Source organism: Chelon labrosus (genome assembly GCF_963514085.1).
Source record: "Chelon labrosus genome assembly, chromosome: 16".
Lineage (NCBI taxonomy): Eukaryota > Metazoa > Chordata > Actinopteri > Mugiliformes > Mugilidae > Chelon > Chelon labrosus.
Window position 1 is genome coordinate 7,080,740 of NC_140349.1, and position 20,198 is coordinate 7,100,937.

The window sequence follows — 20,198 nt, forward strand, 5'->3', positions numbered from 1 at the left end:
CACTAAACAAAATCATTCTTTCAGTCAAAAAACAAATTTTTGAATAGCCTTTCAACAACAAGAAAACAATGCAACAAGTAATATTATATTGGACTTACATAGAGAAAAGCCAGAGGTAATGATAGATGTCCATAATTGGTTTGTTGGCTAATCTGTGGTCTAGAGAACTCAGGAGGATAGGATTAATCCAGATTCTTGTTGTAGAAGTTTTAACATTATTTTCTCAAGTGTCAGTTTTTCAAACCGTGCACTTGCCCCGAGAAGCTTTCAACATGTCTGTGACAATTTGCAACTGTCTCACCTGCAATGAGCTGCCGTCACAGGGAGCATAAAGATAAACCCTCATTTGCATGTTTGTACGTCTAATCTTTTATTTAGAATGAGCCAGACAGAGAGAGACAAAGAAGGAGACATTGTGAAAGTGGTGAGCGTATAATAAAATGTGGCTTTAGGGTTGGTCTGGGAGTTACGTGAGTCGGTTTAGCTGGATATCCTTTACATACACTGCATGTAAGAGTCTTCACTACAGTCCCTATTACTGCAGCACATATCAACATAGAGAACACTACTGCCTAGTACTGGATTGAGTTTTTTTCATTTTATTTTTTATTTTTTGTTTTGGTTTGGGTTTTGCACCATTAGGGTCAAATCAAAAGAACTGGTTGTATTGCCTGTTTGTATGTCAAACCCATGAGGACAAGCCAAGACAAGCAAAATAATTCACATTTACCAAAGCTACAGCTAGCAGCCAACTAGCTTAGCATAAATACTGAAACCAGAACCAAACAGCAAGCCTGGCTCTGTTATACAACTCGCCTGCCACCAAAAAAAAACCCAATAAAACGATAACTTGCTGCGTGTTATCAAGTCCAGGTACAATGACTTCCTAGTACCTTGTTTTCCCTATGAGATTACTTGGCATGACCCCAGTCTATGAAGTGAACATAACTACTTAGGGTTTGTTGCTCAGTGTTTGAGTGTGTGTGTTGGTGGGGGGTGAGGGTTTGAACAGTTTTCTTCATTTGCTTTTTCTCTGAAAAACCCTGAACTCATTAATGTACAAGTGTTTATCAACCAATGGGAAGTAGCAAAGACTGACGGGGCTGGGTTTTTTCTTTACTTAAAAAGAATATCTCTTAACTTTTGAGCAAGTTCTTGTGAACTTGTACAACTCTTGGTAATTTTGGTTGAATCGATGAGACAAGAGTTACATACAGAACAATGGTCGACGAGTTTTAAAGGTAAAAGGCGTCAACTAACGTCTTTACTCAGAATTCGACTTTCAGTCAGTGAACGAGGAACTGAATTGTTGTCAACTCTTGACCTGCCCTCCGAAATAAGAAGCAGATCTAAGTGTATTTCCAGGACATTGGTATTTTTGGGCTTGGTGTTTAATGAGTTGGTGGGAACAGGCATTTTCAGCACTGACATTGTGATGCACTGCAGTACTCATTTGCATTCTGTGGTCGGTTGTACAGTCTTGACACGTCATCCTTATCCCGGCCAATACGCTTGGGTTTGACCAATGCTGATCCTCTTCCTAGCCACCTGTTGCATCTTGGTGGGGAACATTATCTGCAAGAAGCATGATCAAGTCACAAAACAGTAATCAATGGTAATTTACTACAGGAGGAATCAGATAATTGCCTTGAAATGATGAGACCTTTGCTTTTGATCTGCAAACACCTCAATTCCTTCTAATACCTGATTCTGAACCAGCTTTTGCCAGCAGGAGTTAATCCCTTCTCAGGTCTTTGCAAGATGTCTGTGAGAACTCTCCCCTTGGTTTTCATTAATCTCGGTGGAGAGATGCTTTACATACTGGACCAATGCCTGCGAGCTCTCAACACGTCACAGGATAATTCAGAGAAAGGTAGAGGTGGCTGACAGGCTTGGTAGGTAGGTGTGTTTAGCTCCCACTCATCCCTCTCCGTGACGAATTATTATTAGTTATGGTAATAATTTGATCAAAATAGAAAAATATGCCAGAAGAAGTGGACAATTAGCTAATAGACTAAAATAGGAATGCTAACTGATACATCAGCTAGCTAGTCACGGAGCTAAAGGCAATGTAGCTAAATCTTAAAGTTTCTTAATCCTTGGTTTGTAATTGCAAAGCAGCGTGTAAAATATTATTAATCTAATTTCGATTTTTATTACACAACAATAGTAGGCTAAAATGTGATAGAGGGGAAAACCTGAAGCTAGCTAAATTCTTGCTAATGGTAACGAGCTAAGCAGAGTAGAGCTAACTGCCATTTTAGTTTTTGACTTCAGTTTTGTGTGTTTTACATTCAAATGAAATATTGGATTTAAATGTATTAAATGTATTAATACTGACTGATTTAAGGACTTATTTAATGTTTAATTAGCAACTTTAATAATAGGCTACTCTCAAAAATAATGCCGGACACACTACTACTAGCAATGATCAGAATATAGTTTATTTTACTATACTGAACAACAGTTATGGCTAAACTACATTTATACTGTGATAACTGCCTGGGATATCAATATTTCTGGTTTTAATGAACAGTTAATGAACGTTGCTAACTCGGCTGGCGCACGCCTCCATCATGAGGCTGAACCCAGCCGGCATGGACAGGGTACAAGCATCAACATCTTCTTCACTCTTTTGTTAGTCCCAGTGAAAGAAGGGTGGTTTTCATACAGACTTGTGAAATCAATGAACTCTACCCTGTTTTAAGGTAGCGCCCTCGGCTACTACAAAGGAGTGAAATTTGAGGTGTAAATACGTTGCGTATTACTGCAGAGATTGATATGATATGCATGCCATACTGCTACAATAAAGTGATATACAGTATATCCACTGTCAGATGAAGAAAGAGCCTTGGTAAATAAAACATATTACACAAAGAAATGACTGTTCTCGGGAAAGAACTTGCAAAAACTGTTGGACAACTAGCTAAATCAAGCATCAGCTGGCTAGTCACGTAGCTAAAGTCACATAGCTAAAGTCACGTAGCTAAAGTCAAGTAGCTAAAGCTAAAAATTTCTTCTTTAGTCTCTAATTGTAAAACAGTTTGTAAATGAATTATTATTAATCTATCTAATCTAATTCTATTTGACCAGGTAAAAGTTTGAGATAAAGTTTTTGAGTTATTTTGAGCGAACTTCAAAATAACATCTGCTACTTCCATGTTTAAATTCGGTCTAAAATCTTAATATTAATGTTTTTCTAGTCACAAATCAATAACAACATTTAGAGAAAGCTATTAAAAAGTAAAAATTGTTTGGTTTGTCATGTCAAGTTTGACTTGTCTTTGTTTCCTTTTTTTCCACCTATAGCTTTACGAACTGATGATCATGGCTTTCAAATATCAGGTCTTCCTTTGCCCACGGCCAAAAGATCTGTTGCTCATCTCGTACAATCACATAGATACCATCAAGGAATTTGTAAAAGACACGCCTGTGGTTGTGAATCAAGTGAATGAAACACACAGGAAAATCATTGAGGTATTGTTCAGACAATTGTCTCTGAATAAACTACCTAACACTGTTTAGAGAAGTTGAAATCTCTGACACACATTATCCTTAACACAGTAGACTGCACTGTCTGTACTGTAAGGTCCATACTCTAGATTCCAGCAGTCAGTTCTTATCATCTGTCTTTACCTCCTGTATAACCAGTTAAGATAAGATAAGATAAGATAATAAGATAAGATAATACTTTATTGTCTGTTACACAAGGTTACAGAAAATTGTCTTTTACAAGGCTCCAGTCACAAGAAAAACATTCACACAGACATATACAAACAGGACATGGGGTGTTGAGGTATCAGCTGACTGTGGTGTTCATTTTGTGCTGTTCAGTATGGCTATTGCAGAGGGGATGAAGGATTTCTTGTAGATGTTTTTACGGGCCAGTGGTACATTAAAACGCCTGCCTGATGGTTGTAGCTGGAAGGAGTAATGGAGGGGGTGGGAGGGGTCCTCTGTGATCAGGTTGGCTTTTCTGATCACAGAGCGGCTGTACAGCTCAGATAGGGGGATTTGGGGGGAGCCAGTTATTTTGGCAGCATGATTCACTATGCGTGACAGTCTTGTTTCGTGTTTGATGGTGAGTTGGTTGTACCAGGAAGAGATATTAAAAGTGAGAACTGATTCGATGAGGGGGCGGTAAACCAAGTTTAACACCTGAGTTTCCTGAGCAGGTGGAGACGTTGTTGTGCTTTTTTGTATGTTGTGTCTGTGTGTTGTCATTTTCCTGACGTAGGTGTACTCATCTTTATCAGAAGGTGAATTCCAGCTTCTCAGACAGACGCTGCTCATATTTTTTCAAGACATGAATATTCGAGTGAGTCTTCAAAATCACTCTGAAACAAGTCAGATTAAAATACAACATTAAAGTGATTATTTAATTTGATCTCCTTTTTGTCTCAGGCACCGAGGGGGGGCATGTCCCCTGTACTTTTTCAAAAGGCCGTTTTGGTCCCCTGCAGTTTTTACCATCCTGAAACAATGTTGTGGTATAGTAAACAGAGACATGTCAAGCACTAGGACCAAACGGAAAACGGCCGCTCAAGCTAAAGCCTGTTTCCGCCCACAAGCTCCTCCATTGGCTCTGCCGTTTCTTGTGTGATTGCCCGTCCCCGCTGTCACTCCACCTTGCTTGCACACCTGTCTGCGAATCTGCGGTCAGGAGTCCTTATTAATCTGCAGCTGCTACTGTAAATTGGGCGTTTGTTCTGCCTGGATCACGTCAGCTAGCAGGATTGTAATATCAGAGGTTTCATTTACATTAACATTTGAATCGGTGTCCATGTGTGCATGTGCGTGCGTGCGTGTGTAAGTGTGTTTGGTAATTAGGCGAAGCCAGGATGTCTAAAAAAGTGGACATAAGAGACTTCTTTAGAAGTCAAAGTGTAAATTACTCAAAGAAATGCGTTACAGCCATCCTGCAACACCTTCACTGGCTCCCAATAAAGCAGCATATCCACTTCAAGATCCTCCTCATCATTTACAAAGCTCTCAATAATCTTGTAAAGTGTATTAGTTCTATTGAAAGTGCTGAATGTATTATTATTATTGTTATTATTAAAAAAGGGAAAAATACAATATATACAAATGTGATTTTATACATCCAAACTCATAATTGTGAAACTGCGTTATTTCCTCTATAACCGTATCATCAAAATTGATGATTGTTGCACCCCTGATTGTCCCACTGTTGATGTCATGCATCCTGAGTTGGAGTGAAGTTGACTAACAAGGTGAAACACAGAATTGGGTGATAATGTTTTGCTACATGCTTTACAACCAGTGAAACCAGAAAAGGGAACATTAAACTTAAAAGTAGCTAGTAGAAAACTAGAAGAACTACTAGCCCTACTAGAAAAAACGGTGAACTGAAAGATTAGAGTTTTATTAAAAATACTTGTGTCTCCCCCCACCTCTGAAATCAAAATTTCATCCTTGGTCTCAGGTGTCCCTTTTCCTAAAAATTAAAATCCAAAATCCCAACGGACGTTTTGCGATGGCGCCTGCAGGCCCGGTGCCTCATGGGATTGATGTTCCGGGACTTATTAGGTATGATGTGAAATAAATTCAGTCAAATACAATCAGATAATGTAACATTAATCCTGTCCAGCTTTTCTAGCTTGCATCTTTGTTAGTGTGGCTATTGCATCATTTACATGCAACCAGTCCAACACCTTCCCTTCATTTTTGGCACCAGACGTGGCTGCATTGAAATGTCTAGATCAGTGTTGTCAAACTTATATTAATTCAGGTGCCACATACAGTCAAATTTGATGTCAAGCGGGCCGGACCACTAACATAATAGCATAAAAACCTATTAAAAACGACAACTCCACACCCTGGACAGGTCTCCATTTAAAGGCTCCACTGAGATGACAACATGTCTGAATTTGAAAGTTTTCCTCATATTTGGTTGTATTTCCTCTGACAACAAGAATAATCTAAACCGTCATCTTCCTGTTCCCACAGGACGTTTGACAGTAAGGGCAGAGAGGTGAGACGACGTGAGTTCCCCACTGGAGGAAGTTACACCAGCCCCATCAGAGAGGGGTCTTTTGAGCTGTATGGAGACAGAGTGATCAGACTGGGCATGAACATGTATGTATATATATGGGAATCATGAATGATGCACACATGCTGACAAACATGTGGGTGACAGTGCTTGGTTTTCTTTAATTAAAGGTACACAGCGGACCATCCAGAGGAGACACACACAACCAAGACCCCCTCTGTTAAGGTAATAATGGGGATTATTCATTGCTGACATTTGGAGTTTGGCGAAATTCCTTCAGACTTCAGATTCTGCTTTATGTTAAGATTAGGTTGATGAATTAAATTGTAACTTTCAAGCCAACAACTCCACTGTTCCCGCTCACTCTTAGAGGTTAAATCTAAGCAGACATGTACATTTAAGAGTAGCTAGAGAAGTCATAAACACAAATGATTGAAGTTATACCACTCACAGTTCACCTCCAGGATATTGTGCAGGCTGGCACACTATCACGCTGGTTTACTGTAACTATGGCGTTGCCACTCATACCTGAGTGGGCCTGTTTTATAGTAATGTGTAATCTCCCCTGCTCACCTTTCCTTCATCCTGCTGCAGTCAGACGAAACACGCAACCTTCTGGCCAAGGAGGAGCTCAACCTGCTGGCTCGTCTGATGGGTAGCATGAAGGCAGAGAACATGCCCGAAGCTGAAGCTGGCTTTAGGATCAACCTGTTTAACACAGACCAGGAGGAGGAGGAGGAGGAGGAGGAGTGAGTTGGTTCTTTTTTTCTAAATAAAATCACGCTGTGTCTACGTCAACTTAACATTTCACTGAATATAGAAATAGAAATTCATAGCAGTCTAATGTTTAAAGTTTTCATGCCAACTTAGGATTTTAGCATTTTTGCTAACAGAATTTGTATTATGTTTATGCTAACCTTACTGTCACGTTTTTATGCTAACTAGTTTTTATGTTAACCTTAGATTTAAGCCTTTCTGCCAACTGCTAACTTCTGCTAAGTTTTTAGTCTTCATGCTAACCTGAGGATCATGATGTTAACCACTTATGAGTTTTTATGCCAACTGCGGATTTTAGTTTTTATGCTATATTTTAAGATGGAAGTTTTTATGCTAACCTAAGATTCAAGGTTTATGCTAACCTAATTTTGGAACGTTTATGCTAAAGCAACATTGAAGGTTTTGCTAACCCATGAGTATTTATGTCAACCTAAGTTTTGTGCTTTAATGCTAACCTAAGCTAACAGACTGTATGCTAAATAGCTATAAGGCTAGTTTAGCTTTACAGAACATTAATTTAACATTGATTATAGCTAGTAAATTAACTTCTTTGTGCTGTGCTTTCAGCCAAACCAGAGAGCTGTGTGCTCTTCTTCATGATAGGTGTCTGTTTCGGGCTCTTCATGGCGCTGAGCCTCCTGGTCGCCGGCATCACCTGCAGGGCTCGCCGCCCCAACAGGCCTCCTCCGTCCCCTGAGAGAAGGCAGCTCAAGGAGTCCAGCCAGGAAGATGAGGACGAGGATGAGGAGGAGAGCGTTGCAGAGGAGGACAGGGTGGAGTCGGACGTCCCAAAAGCACTGACTCTCTTTGCACTACAAGAAATGAACAAACTTGGACATCTTATATTAGCAGACAAAACTGTTACTTTTAAACGTAACTGCCAGTTAAACTTCGGATGTTCCTGGAGCCGTTTCACTTCCCATCCATAATTAGTTTAATGTTTTGCAGCTGTGAGCAGCGGGTCCACTTCATTAGTGGGTAGTAACGGGTTGTAAATAGTGTGCATCACTTACAGCTTTACTTTTACCAATTTTGGTACAACTTTATTAATGCTTTATGCATCAATAATGAATTCCCAACAATTGTAACTGCAATTAGACAGGATTTTCTCACAACCAAAGGGTAACATACTTCTACAGTGTTAAGAACAAGACTTCCTTCAGCCGAGATTGTTTTGGGAGGAGGCAGAACAAATATCATTTAAACATACGAACAAATAACATCTTGTAACAACTAAATTTGCCCTCAGGGATCAATAAAGTCTTATCTGAAGAACTGTATGGCTTAAAAATCAGTCTCAGAAACTTACAAACCTCTCCAGGGCTATATAGTAGAAAAAAATAAAATAACTGAGAATCTGTGGGAACAGGTTGGCTAGCATCCAACATTTATTGTAAAATATAAAAATGACATAGCATATGGCGTCTTTGTTTTTCTTTGCCAAAGAAGGTCAGGAATTTGAATTGTTGGACTAAATTCAACAAGTTATAAAATATAAATGACAATTAAATAGAAACAGGAAAAAAATATATATATTTAATTTTCTTATTGTATGTTACAAACAAATGCCAGAATAAATGTGTGATTTAATGGGTGTGTAGTGTATTAAATAGCTATTTGAAGATTGAATGTTAGACAAAATCAGTAAATCATATGACAACATGTTGCTATTTAATCTTTAACATTTTATTCATGTTCATGGCACCAAACACAATTCTTCAGTTTTCTTTACAACTTGATATAATCACCTTGAGTGTTAACTGTATCACTTGATTTACCCTCGAAGACAATTACGACTTCTCCATTGTGGCTCTGGCTTGATCTCTATTTGAGGAGGGATGTTTGGGAGAAAAGGATATAAATCTATTACAGGTGTTGGTGGACTCACCAGCTGTGGTTCATGCCGTTTTGGCTGATGCGTTGTTAAGGCTGGTGTAGGTTCAGTTGATGGTTTTAAATCTTGGACCGTTTCCAGCGTTTCTGGTTCTGGTGATGTGGGTGTAGGTGTTTCTGAATGTTCCACAGTTCCTGGCGTTTCTGGTGTTGTTTGTGAATCCTGCCCATGTCCCGGTGATGTGGGTGCAGGTGTTTCTGAATGTTCCACAGTTCCTGGCGTTTCTGGTGTTGTTTGTGAATCCTGCCCATGTCCCGGTGATGTGGGTGCAGGTGTTTCTGAATGTTCCACAGTTCCTGGCGTTTCTGGTGTTGTTTGTGAATCCTGCCCATCTCCCGGTGATGTGGGTGCAGGTGTTTCTGAATGTTCCACAGTTCCTGGCGTTTCTGGTGTTGTTTGTGAATCCTGCCCATCTCCCGGTGATGTGGGTGCAGGTGTTTCTGAATGTTCCACAGTTCCTGGCGTTTCTGGTGTTGTTTGTGAATCCTGCCCATGTCCCGGTGATGTGGGTGCAGGTGTTTCTGAATGTTCCACAGTTCCTGGCGTTTCTGGTGTTGTTTGTGAATCCTGCCCATCTCCCGGTGATGTGGGTGCAGGTGTTTCTGAATGTTCCACAGTTCCTGGCGTTTCTGGTGTTGTTTGTGAATCCTGCCCATGTCCCGGTGATGTGGGTGCAGGTGTTTCTGAATGTTCCACAGTTCCTGGCGTTTCTGGTGTTGTTTGTGAATCCTGCCCATGTCCCGGTGATGTGGGTGCAGGTGTTTCTGAATGTTCCACAGTTCCTGGCGTTTCTGGTGTTGTTTGTGAATCCTGCCCATGTCCCGGTGATGTGGGTGCAGGTGTTTCTGAATGTTCCACAGTTCCTGGCGTTTCTGGTGTTGTTTGTGAATCCTGCCCATGTCCCGGTGATGTGGGTGCAGGTGTTTCTGAATGTTCCACAGTTCCTGGCGTTTCTGGTGTTGTTTGTGAATCCTGCCCATGTCCCGGTGATGTGGGTGCAGGTATTTCTGAATGTTCCACAGTTCCTGGCGTTTCTGGTGTTGTTTGTGAATCCTGCCCATCCCCCGGTGATGTGGGTGCAGGTGTTTCTGAATGTTCCACTGTTCCTGGCATTTCTGGTGTTGTTTGTGAATCCTGCCCATCTCCCGGTGATGTGGGTGCAGGTGTTTCTGAATGTTCCACAGTTCCTGGCGTTTCTGGTGTTGTTTGTGAATCCTGCCCATGTCCCGGTGATGTGGGTGCAGGTGTTTCTGAATGTTCCACAGTTCCTGGCGTTTCTGGTGTTGTTTGTGAATCCTGCCCATGTCCCGGTGATGTGGGTGCAGGTGTTTCTGAATGTTCCACAGTTCCTGGCATTTCTGGTGTTGTTTGTGAATCCTGCCCAGAGTCTGGTGATGTGGGTGCAGGTCTTGTTTCTGAATGTTGCACAGTTCCTGGCATTTCTGGTGTTGTTTCTGACTCTTCCACAGTTCCTGGTTCTGGTGTTGTTTGTGAATCCTGCCCAGGTTTTGGTAATATGGGTACAGTTGTTGGTTCTGAATTTTGCACAGTCCCTGGCATTTTTGGTACAGTATTTGCAGTTTTTCCACAGCCACATTGTTTGAGTTGAATTATGTTTTTAATAAGATCAGCACTGGGAAAGTTCATGCTTAAAATACCTAAGCAACCTTGGTTTGAGTAGCGTTGTTTTCGTCCCCTCACTAAGGTATAAATCTTCTCGTTAACTTTTTTAGCCAGTGTTTCAAGACTGCTAAAAAATGAGGCGGTGGGGGTCTCAGTCAGGACAATATGAGGAAGACAGATGTGTTTCTCCATCTGTTTAAGTCTTTCTTCAATACTACTTCTTTTTGTTTTTTCAAATAAAAGTGATTCATGGTATTTTATTCCAACATTAAACTTGTCACTCTGGAGAAAAACTATTTTGTTCCTTGCCTTCTTCATTTCTGGTACTGCCCCCTTTGTCCATATTCTATTTTTGTACTTTCCAATTAAATTCTTTATCAACTGCACACCTGTGTCCTGAAAAAACCTATGTAAGGTTACTTTCAAAAGCACCGTCTCGTCTCTGTGGTCTCCCAAGAATTTGAATATTTTCCTGAGAACTTCATCAAAAGTCATATGATTCCAATGTGTCCATTGACCATCCCGGATATAAATTTGTTTTTTGTTAGGCCACAAAAACCCAGTATGCAGATCAAAGTACCGTATTCCTACGTAAAGTTGCTGTTCCAAAGTCCAAATCTGACATTTAGGAACATGTAAGCTTTTCTGTGTTCCAGGAATGGAGATAGCAGATACTGGCGTGTCATCAGGTATCTCCTTCATCCAGTCCGTGTTATAAGAGCTTGCATGTAGAGCTGGTTTGTCATTGAAACCTAGCGAGTAACAGTAGGTCATTCTGATGGAAGGAAAGACATTAGACTCACTAAACAAAATCATTCTTTCAGTCAAAAAACAAATGTTTGAATAGCTTTTCAACAACAAGAAAACAATGCAACAAGTAATATTATATTGGACTTACACAGAGAAAAGCCAGAGGTAATGATAGATGTCCATAATTGGTTTGTTGGCTAATCTATGGTCCGGAGAACTCAGGAGGATAGGATTAATCCAGATTCTTGTTGTAGAAGTTTTAACATTATTTTCTCAGCTGTCAATTTTTCAAACTGTGCACTTGTCCCGAGAAGCTTTCGACATGACTGTGACAATTCGCAATTGTCTCTCCTGCAATGAGCTGCAGTCACAGGGAGGATAAAGATAAACCCTCATTTGCATGTTTGTCCGTCTAATCTTTTATTTAGAATGATCCTTACAGAGAGAGACAAAGAAGGAAACATTGTGAAAGTGGTGAGCGTAAAAGAAGATATGGCTTTAGGGTTGGTCTGGGAGATACGCGAGCCGGTTCAGCTGGATATCCTTTACATACACTGCATGTAAGAGTCTTCACTACAGTCCCTATTACTGCAGCACATATCTAACATAGAGAACACTACTGCTTAGTACTGGATTTATTTTATTTTATTTTATTTATGTATTTTCTTTGTTTTGGTTTTGCACCATTAGGGTTAAATCAAAAGAACTGGTTGTAGTGGCTGTTTGTATGTCGAACCCATGAGGACAAGCCAAGACAAGCAAAAGAATTCACATTTACCAAAGCTACAGCTGGCAGCCAACTAGCTTAGCGTAAATACTGTAACCAGAACCAAACAGCAAGCCTGGCTCTGTTATAAAACTCGTCTGCCACCAAAAAAAAACAAAAAAAAAAACCAATAAAACAATAACTACTACGTGTTATCTAGGCCAGTGTTTTTCAACCTTTTTTAAACCAAGGTACGTTTTTTTTTAATTGAAAAATCACAAGGCACACCACCAACTGAAAATGTTAAAAAAAAAAAAAAAATTAAACTCTGTAGCCTATATTAACAATATAAAGTCATTCTTGTCAAAGTGTCTTGGATAGGAATCAAATAAACACAAAGAAAAAAGTCTTATGATCTTTCATATTTCTACTCATTCCGTGTGAAACCTGGGCATGTTTGGATGAACACAGCTCTCGGCCTATAGGTACACAGATATATATATACACAGACACTTGACAATGGCATATTATTTACAGATAATAATTACTTGTTTTCAAAAAAATGTTTTTTAGACCAATTAGGTGAAATTAGATAATTTCCCAAGGCACACCTGATGATCTCCCACAGCACAATGGTTGAAAAACACTTTATCTAAGCCAGGTACAATGACTTCCTAGAACCTTGTTTTCTCTATGAGATTACTTGCCATGACCCCAGTCTATGACTAAGTGAACATAACTACTTAGGGTTTGTTGCTCAGGTATGAAAAACCAGCTTCAACAAATAAATAAGTTTCCCAAAGTATGAATTTATGCTAAGATTTAAAAGAAGAAGAAAGCACCTCCAGGATGAGTTGGGGACAGGCCTTATCGCTCAACATCAGTGGTTAATAGCCTATTGTGTAATCACACATCCATGAATTTTCTTCAGATGTTCACGTACGATTGGTATTTTTGGGTTTGGTATTTAACGAGTTGATGGGAACAGGCATTTTCAGCACTGACATTGTGATGCACTGCAGTACTCATTTACATTCTGTGGTTGGTTGTACAGTCTTGACACGTCATCCTTATCCCGGCCAATAGGCTTGGGTTTGATCACTGCTGATCCTCTTCCTAGCCACCTGTTGCATCTTAGTGGGGAACATTATCTGCAAGAAGCATGATCAAGCAGCAATACAGTAACTAGTGGTAATTCACTACAGGAGCAATCAGATAATTGCCTTGAAATTATGAGACCTTTGCTTTTCATATGCAAACACCTACATTCCTTCTAATGCCCGATTCTGAACCAGCTTTTGCCAGCAGGAGCTAATACGTTTTCAGGTCGTTGCAAGATGTCTGTGAGAACTCTCCCCTTGGTTTTCATTAATCTCGGTGGAGAGATGCTTTACATACTGGACCAACGACTGCGAGCTCTCAACACGTCTGAGGACAGTTCAGAGAAAGGTAGAGGTGGCTGACAGGCTTAGTAGGTAGGTTTGTTTAGCTCCCACTCATCCCTCTCCGTAACGAGCCATAGCTCTTAAATGTGCTTTTCATACTCCTTATGCAAAACACCCTAAATGAACCTGAACATTTTCTTTGTCTTCCTTACTCGGCTGCAGGAGTGTGGTCAGAAAATGACAGAAAGAGAGGTATCCATGCCATACTGCTACTTTTATTTATAGTATATCCACTGTGAGATGAAGAACTAATGAATCTAAGTAGTTATAGTAATAAAGTAATAATTTGATAAAAATAGAAAAATATGCCAGAAGAAGTGGACAATTAGCTAATAGACGTAAATAGGAATGCTAACTGATGCATCAGCTAGCTAGTCACGTAGCTAAAGTCATGTAGCTAAATTTTAAAGTTTCTTAATCATTGGTTTGTAATTGCAAAACAGCGTGTAAAATACTTATTCTTAATCTAATTTATATTTTTATTACACAACTATAGTAGGCTAAAATGTGATAGAGGGGAAAACCTGAAGCTAGCTAAATTCTTGCTAACGGTAATGAGCTAAGCAGAGTAGAGCTAACTTCCATTTTAGTTTTTGACTTCAGTTTTGTGTGTTTTACATTCAAATGAAATATTGGATTTAAATGTATTAAATGTATTAATACTGACTGATTTAAGGACTTATTTAATGTTTAATTAGCGACTTTAATAATAGGCTACTGTCAAAAATAATGGCAGAAAAACACACACTACTACTAGCAATGATCAGGATATAGTTTATTTTACTATACTGAACTACAGTTATGGCTAAACTACATTTATACTGTGATAACTGCCTGGGATATCAATATTTCTACTATTTTTTCATTTTCATGGATTTTGCAGAAAAATAGTACAAAATTTTATAGTACAAAATTAAACACCTATTTTTTTGTTCCTTCCCAATTTAAACAGTTATGAACGACATCGTTGGGACCATGTTTAGTAAACCTTTCATGGAAGAACTCCTCAAACCTCAACAGCTGTATTCTCAACGGACAATGAAAACGGTGCTAACTCGGCTAGCACACGCCTCCATCATGAGATTGAACCCAGCCAGCATGGACAGGGTACGAGCATCAACATCTTCTTCACTCTTTTGTTATAGTCCCAGTAAAAGGACACTTTTCATACAGACTTGTGAAATCACTACAGAGGAGTGAAATTTGAGGTGTAAATATGTTGTGTTTTGCTGCAGAGATGGATATGATATGCATGCCATACTGCTACAATAAAGTGATATACAGTATATCCACTGTCAGACTAAGAAAGAGCCTTGGTAAATAAAAAATATTACACAAAGAAATGATTGTTCTCTGGAAAAAAAATTGCAAAAACTGTTGGACAACTAGCTAGAAAGCTGAACTAGGTAAGCTAAATCAAGCATCAGCTAGCTAGTCATATAGCTAAAGTCACGTAGCTAAAGCTAAAACTTTCTTCATCTTTAGTCTCTAATTGCAGAACAGCTTGTAAATTAATTATTAATCTATTTTCTATTGTTATTACACAGTTAAAGTAGGCCAAAATGGGATGTAGAGGAAAGTAAGACTATCTAAATTCTTGTTAAAGTTAACTGGGTCATCAGAGTATAGCACTAGCTGGTTTTGACTCCAGATTGTTTTAGATTTAAATGACATACTGTATTTAAATTAAAAGGGGGAAAGTGGACAATTTATTGGTTTTATTTTACCAGGTAAAAGTTTGAGATAAAATATTTCAGTTATTTTGAATCAAACTTTAAAATAACTCAAGGTTACTGCTACATCCTTGTTTTAATTCGGTCTAAAATCCTAATATTAATGTTTTTCTAGTTACAAATCAATTTAGAGAATGTTGTTAAAAAGTAAAAACATTTGGTTTGTCATGTCTTTAAAGTTTGACTTGTCTTTGTTTCCTTTTTTTCCACCTATAGCTTTACGAACTGATGATCATGGCTTTCAAATATCAGGTCTTCCTTTGCCCACGGCCAAAAGATCTGTTGCTCATCTCGTACAATCACATAGATACCATCAAGGAATTTGTAAAAGACACGCCTGTGGTTGTGAATCAAGTGAATGAAACACACAGGAAAATCATTGAGGTATTGTTCAGACAATTGTCTCTGAATAAACTACCTAACGCTGTTTAGAGAAGTTGAAATCTCTGACACACATTATCCTTAACACAGTAGACTGCACTGTCTGTACTGTAAGGTCCATACTCTAGATTCCAGCTGTCAGTTTTTGTCATCTGTCTTTATCTCCTGTGTAACCAGTTGTCTTTTTCCTGACGTAGGTGTACTCATCTTTATCAGAAGGTGAATTCCAGCTTCTCAGACAGACGCTGCTCATATTTTTTCAAGACATGAATATTCGAGTGAGTCTTCAACATCACTCCTCCGAAACACGTCTTATTAAAATACAACATTAAAGTGGTTATTTAATTTGATCTCCCTTTCGTCTTAGGTGTCGCTTTACCTAAAAATTAAAATCCAAAATCCCAACGGACGTTTTGCGATGGCTCCTGCAGGCCCGGTTCCTCATGGGGTTGATGTTCCAGGACTTATTAGGTATGATGTGAAAGTCCTGTCCAGCTTTTCTAGCTAGCATCTTTGTTAGTGTGGCTATTGCATCATTTACATGCAACCAGTGCAACACCTTCCTTTCATTTTTGGCACCACACGTGGCTGCATTGAAATGTCTAGATCAGGGTTCTTTCATTCATTCATTCATTCATCTTCTGTAACCGCTTGGGGTACACCCTAGACAGGTCGACAGTCTATCACAGGGCTAACACAGAGAGACAAACAACTATTCACACTCATACTCACACCTACGGCCAATTTAGAATCACCAATGAACCGTCCAAAGACATGGACGGTGGGAGGAAGCCGGAGTACCCGGAGACAACAAACACAGACACAGGGAGAACATGCAAACTCCACACAGAAAGGCCCAGTCGGCCCAGGCATCAGTGCAAAAGTTTTCCCTTCGTTTTAGTGTTTTAACCCAGCGGCCATTGGGCGAGAGGTGGGGTACACCCTGGGCAGGTCTCCATTTAAAGGCTCCACCGAGAAGCCATCGCGTCTGAATTTGAAAACTTTCCTCACATTTAGTCTCACTAGTTAGTCATTAGTTGGTCATTAGTCACTCATTAGTCTCTGACTTCAAAAACAATCTCAATTGTTCAGAGTGTAACCGTCGTCTTCTTGTTCCCACAGGACGTTTGACAGTAAGGGCAGAGAGGTGAGACGACGCGAGTTCCCCACTGGAGGAAGTTACACCAGCCCCATCAGAGAGGGGTCTTTTGAGCTGCATGGAGACAGAGTGATCAGACTGGGCATGAACATGTATGTGCTGTATATGGGAATCATGAATGATGCACACATGCTGACAAACATGTGGGTGACGGTGCTTGGCTTTCTTTAATTAAAGGTACACAGCGGACCATCCAGAGGAGACACACACAACCAAGACCCCCTCTGTTAAGGTAATAATGGGGATTATTCATTGCTGACATTTGTAGTTTGGCGAAATTCCTTCAGACTTCAGATTAACAAGCCAGGACTGCTTTATGTTAAGATAAGGTTGATGAATTAACTCATAGCTTTCAAACCCACACAATTACACTATTCCTGCTCAATCTTAAAGGTCTCATAGCAATATTTGTTTGTGTCAAGCAGCAGTTTTTAGAGGAAAAAAGCTCTAAAAACGCCGACTTTGAACACTTTGAAGCCTTTACACTAATGTGTGATCTCCCCTGCTCACCTTTCCTTCATCCTGCTGCAGTCAGACGACACACCCAACCTTCTGGCCAAGGAGGAGCTCAACCTGCTGGCTCGTCTGATGGGTAGCATGAAGTCAGAGAACATGCCTGAAGCTGAAGCTGGCTTTAGGATCAACCTGTTTAACACAGACCAGGAGGAGGAGGAGGAGGAGGCGTGAGTTGCTTTTTTTTTTATATATATACACTACCAGTCAAAAGTTTTAGAACACCCTAATTTTTCCAGTTATTTATTGCAATTCAGGTCGTGCAAGTGCAATGAATAGCTTGAAATGGTACAAAGGTAAGTACTGAACAGCCAGAGGTTAAAAAAAAAGGTTTGGTTATCCAAAACTGAAAAATAATGTACATTTCAGAATTACAAAAAAAGACCTCTTTCAGGGAACACGAAGTGGGTTAACAATTTCAAGCTGTTCTGCAGGAATGAAGGTTGAATCAGCCTTGAAAGCTGGTGCTTCTAATTCCTAGAGGTCTTCCAACTTTTCTTGGTTACTTACAACCCCCTCTGTCTGCATAAAAGCAGTGTTGGAACACACTGTGCTACCAGACCCTCATGAGCATCAGGTGAACAGTATTGTACTGCAGAAAGTAGTGTGTTGCTACAAAAATGGCGAGAAAAAGGCAACTAACAATGGAAGAGAGACAGACCATCATAACACTTAAAAATGTAGGTCTTTCCTACAGGGAAACTGCAAAGAAAGAATCAAGAATCAAGAATCCTTTATTGTCATTATGTGAGAACATAACGAAATTTTGTGCGGTAGCTCCTGGCGTAAATAGTGCAATACAAGAAAGTCAAGTCAAGAAAGTCAAGGTGTCAGTGAGTACAGTTTTCTTCACCATCAGAAGGCACTCAGAAACTGGGGGAAACTCTGACAGGAAGAGGTCTGGCAGACCCAAAGCCACAACTGAATCAGAGGACAAGTTTCTGAGAGTTAACAGCTTGCGTGATAGGCGGCTCACAGGACAACAGCTTCAAGCACAGCTTAATAGTGGTCGTAGTAAGCAAGTCTCAGTTTCTACTGTGAAGAGAAGACTTTGAGCTGCACGTTTGACAGAACGAGTTGCAGCAAGAAAGCCATTGCTAAGATGTCAGAATAAGACAAAGAGGTTCACCTGGGCCATGAAACACCACCATTGGACTACTGAAGACTGGAAGAAGGTATTATAGACTGATGAATCAAAATTTCAAATCTTAAGTTCATCACGCAGGATCTTTGTATGCCGTCGAGTAGGCGAGAGGATGGTTCCACAGTGTGTGACATCAACTGTCAAACATGGAGGAGGAAGTGTGATGGTCTGGGGCTGTAAAAAAAAATAAAAAAATATAAAAAAAAGTAAAAAACTGGAAAAAGTGTGGTGTTCTAAAACTTTTGACCGGTATTGTATATATACCTATTCTGTGCAGTTAAATTAGCACTAATTCCCACATATACAACTTTTATTTTGTTGAACAGAGGAGCTTCAGGAGGAGCTGAGGAGTCGCTGTTTGGAGTGATAAATATCCAAGCAATGCAGGTAATACTTATATCACTCATCATTATTATACATTAAGCTTTTACAGAGATGAGCTTTGAGCCACTGGTTTGCATCACTTGTTTATTTGTGTGTGTTTGATTCAGGATGAACAGGCTGCTACTGAGCTGGCTCGAATCGCCGGACAGTTTGCGGAAAAAGACGAGCACCCTGAAAATCAAAGCGGCAACAAAGGAGACGAGCTGCTGGCCATGATGGACGACCTGTGACTCTGACTCTCCGTTTATCACTGAACTAATGAGATTATTTTAATTTTGAGGCCAAAATACAGGAAGCTAAATAAAATCACGCTGTGTCTACCTCGACTTAACATTCCACTGAATGTAGAAATGTGCAGTTTTCACAGTTTTGTTGATTACCTTTAAACAGATAAACATAAAATCTGAAACTGATATTAGACAATACTTGTTTACATAATTTTCTTTGGAAAAGTACCATATGAATGGACAATAAACAAGCAATATTCTAGTGTTAATTTTCTAACAAGTTTATGTTTACAATAAAGCATTAATTTGAATATTTATGTCCATGGTGGTTTGTTTTTATATACTGGAAGTTATTAATTCAGTTTTATTTATGCAAGTATTACTTTGGAACTGGGAGCTGACAGGAAACGGTTAAAAATTGGTTAATTGAAATATTAATGTTAAAATATGCTGTATGACAAATATTTTGCATGGCAAATTTTATTTATTTATCCCTTTTCTGCACTAAACTCATAAATCATCTGTGTTACATACTTTTAAAGCTCCGTGTTCTTTGAGATGTTTATGAGACCCTTTTGTGGTTCAATAAAGGAGTTTGTTAGTTTTGTGCAGCAGCCTACAGAGAGCACTGTCGTGCTGGTGTTAAGAAAACTGAAAACCTTCTTGTTGACCCTGCTAAAACTCTCAGTAACTAAATCTCTATTTCCACACACACTAAATAAACAATAACAGCAGCATCCAGTTATTATTTATGAAGGGTTTTTGTCAGTTTTATAATAAGGCTCTTGGAGTATGGAATAATCTGTGCAAAAAATCGTCACTGCATAAATTTAATGAATATATTTGTAATAAATAGCTATAAAACTAAATAAATCTCTTTCAAGACTCTACATAGATGTTTAAATAGATATAACTTGACTGTGTTTTTTTGAAAATAATGACATTAGTACTTTTATATTCTCCTCAGACAGTGATAGGACATAATTTAACAATATTTATATTGCTTACAAATTTGTTCTTCTCTCGACCTTTCTCTTTCTTAAAATATTTTTTATTATTTTCAATCATTTTATCCGTTTATTCCATATTTTATTTTATTTTGTAATCATCATCGTTTTCAATAAAGTTGTGGCGGATTTAAAAAAAAAAATCTTAATACGTAGGGACGCAACGCAACGCCTGGAGAAAACGTCATCACGCTGCTACCCTGACGCTGCGTCAGTCTCTGATGCGGGAAAACCAAGTTGTTGACATCTCTGAGAGGTTTATCGACACCTGGAGAGAGTTGGAGCGTCTTATCGACGTGAAATAAGTATTTAATCAACTCAGGTAAATGTTAAACACGACATTTGCGGGGTAACCGTGTAATATGTCCTCTCTAGACGCTTTGTCGTTCTTAATTTAGCCGCTGTGAAGCTTGCTAATCCAACTACAGAGTACCAGACATAA

General features: G+C 39.3%; 3 protein-coding genes across 4 annotated transcripts in view; all 3 read left to right on the plus strand.

Moving 5' to 3' along the window:
• LOC311501749 (U7 snRNA-associated Sm-like protein LSm10) overlaps positions 1–20,198 on the plus strand; it is a 30,507-nt gene that overhangs the window by 8,843 nt on the left and 1,466 nt on the right. The window contains exon 1 of one of the 2 annotated variants that reach the window (XM_084563735.1): positions 19,959–20,078. The exons of the other annotated variant lie outside the window; for it this stretch is intronic. The gene's annotated coding sequence lies outside the window, so the exon portion shown is untranslated. Of the gene's footprint in view, positions 1–19,958; positions 20,079–20,198 lie in introns of those variants that run through there. 2 annotated transcript variants of the gene reach the window in all.
• On the plus strand, positions 1,459–7,445 carry LOC311500971 (protein OSCP1-like). Its single transcript, XM_084562610.1, has 8 exons — positions 1,459–1,884; positions 2,553–2,606; positions 3,310–3,477; positions 4,238–4,318; positions 5,447–5,550; positions 5,971–6,099; positions 6,184–6,238; positions 6,608–7,445. The coding sequence occupies exons 1-8, from the start codon at positions 1,762–1,764 to the stop codon at positions 6,764–6,766; spliced, it is 873 nt and encodes a 290-aa protein (XP_084418736.1). The 5' UTR covers positions 1,459–1,761; the 3' UTR covers positions 6,767–7,445.
• Positions 12,103–18,777, plus strand: LOC311501067 (protein OSCP1-like). Its single transcript, XM_084562724.1, has 11 exons — positions 12,103–13,212; positions 13,371–13,400; positions 14,161–14,315; positions 15,158–15,325; positions 15,520–15,600; positions 15,690–15,793; positions 16,445–16,573; positions 16,659–16,713; positions 17,013–17,164; positions 18,465–18,525; positions 18,630–18,777. Exons 1-11 carry the CDS (start codon positions 13,101–13,103, stop codon positions 18,750–18,752), a joined length of 1,170 nt encoding a protein of 389 aa, XP_084418850.1. The 5' UTR covers positions 12,103–13,100; the 3' UTR covers positions 18,753–18,777.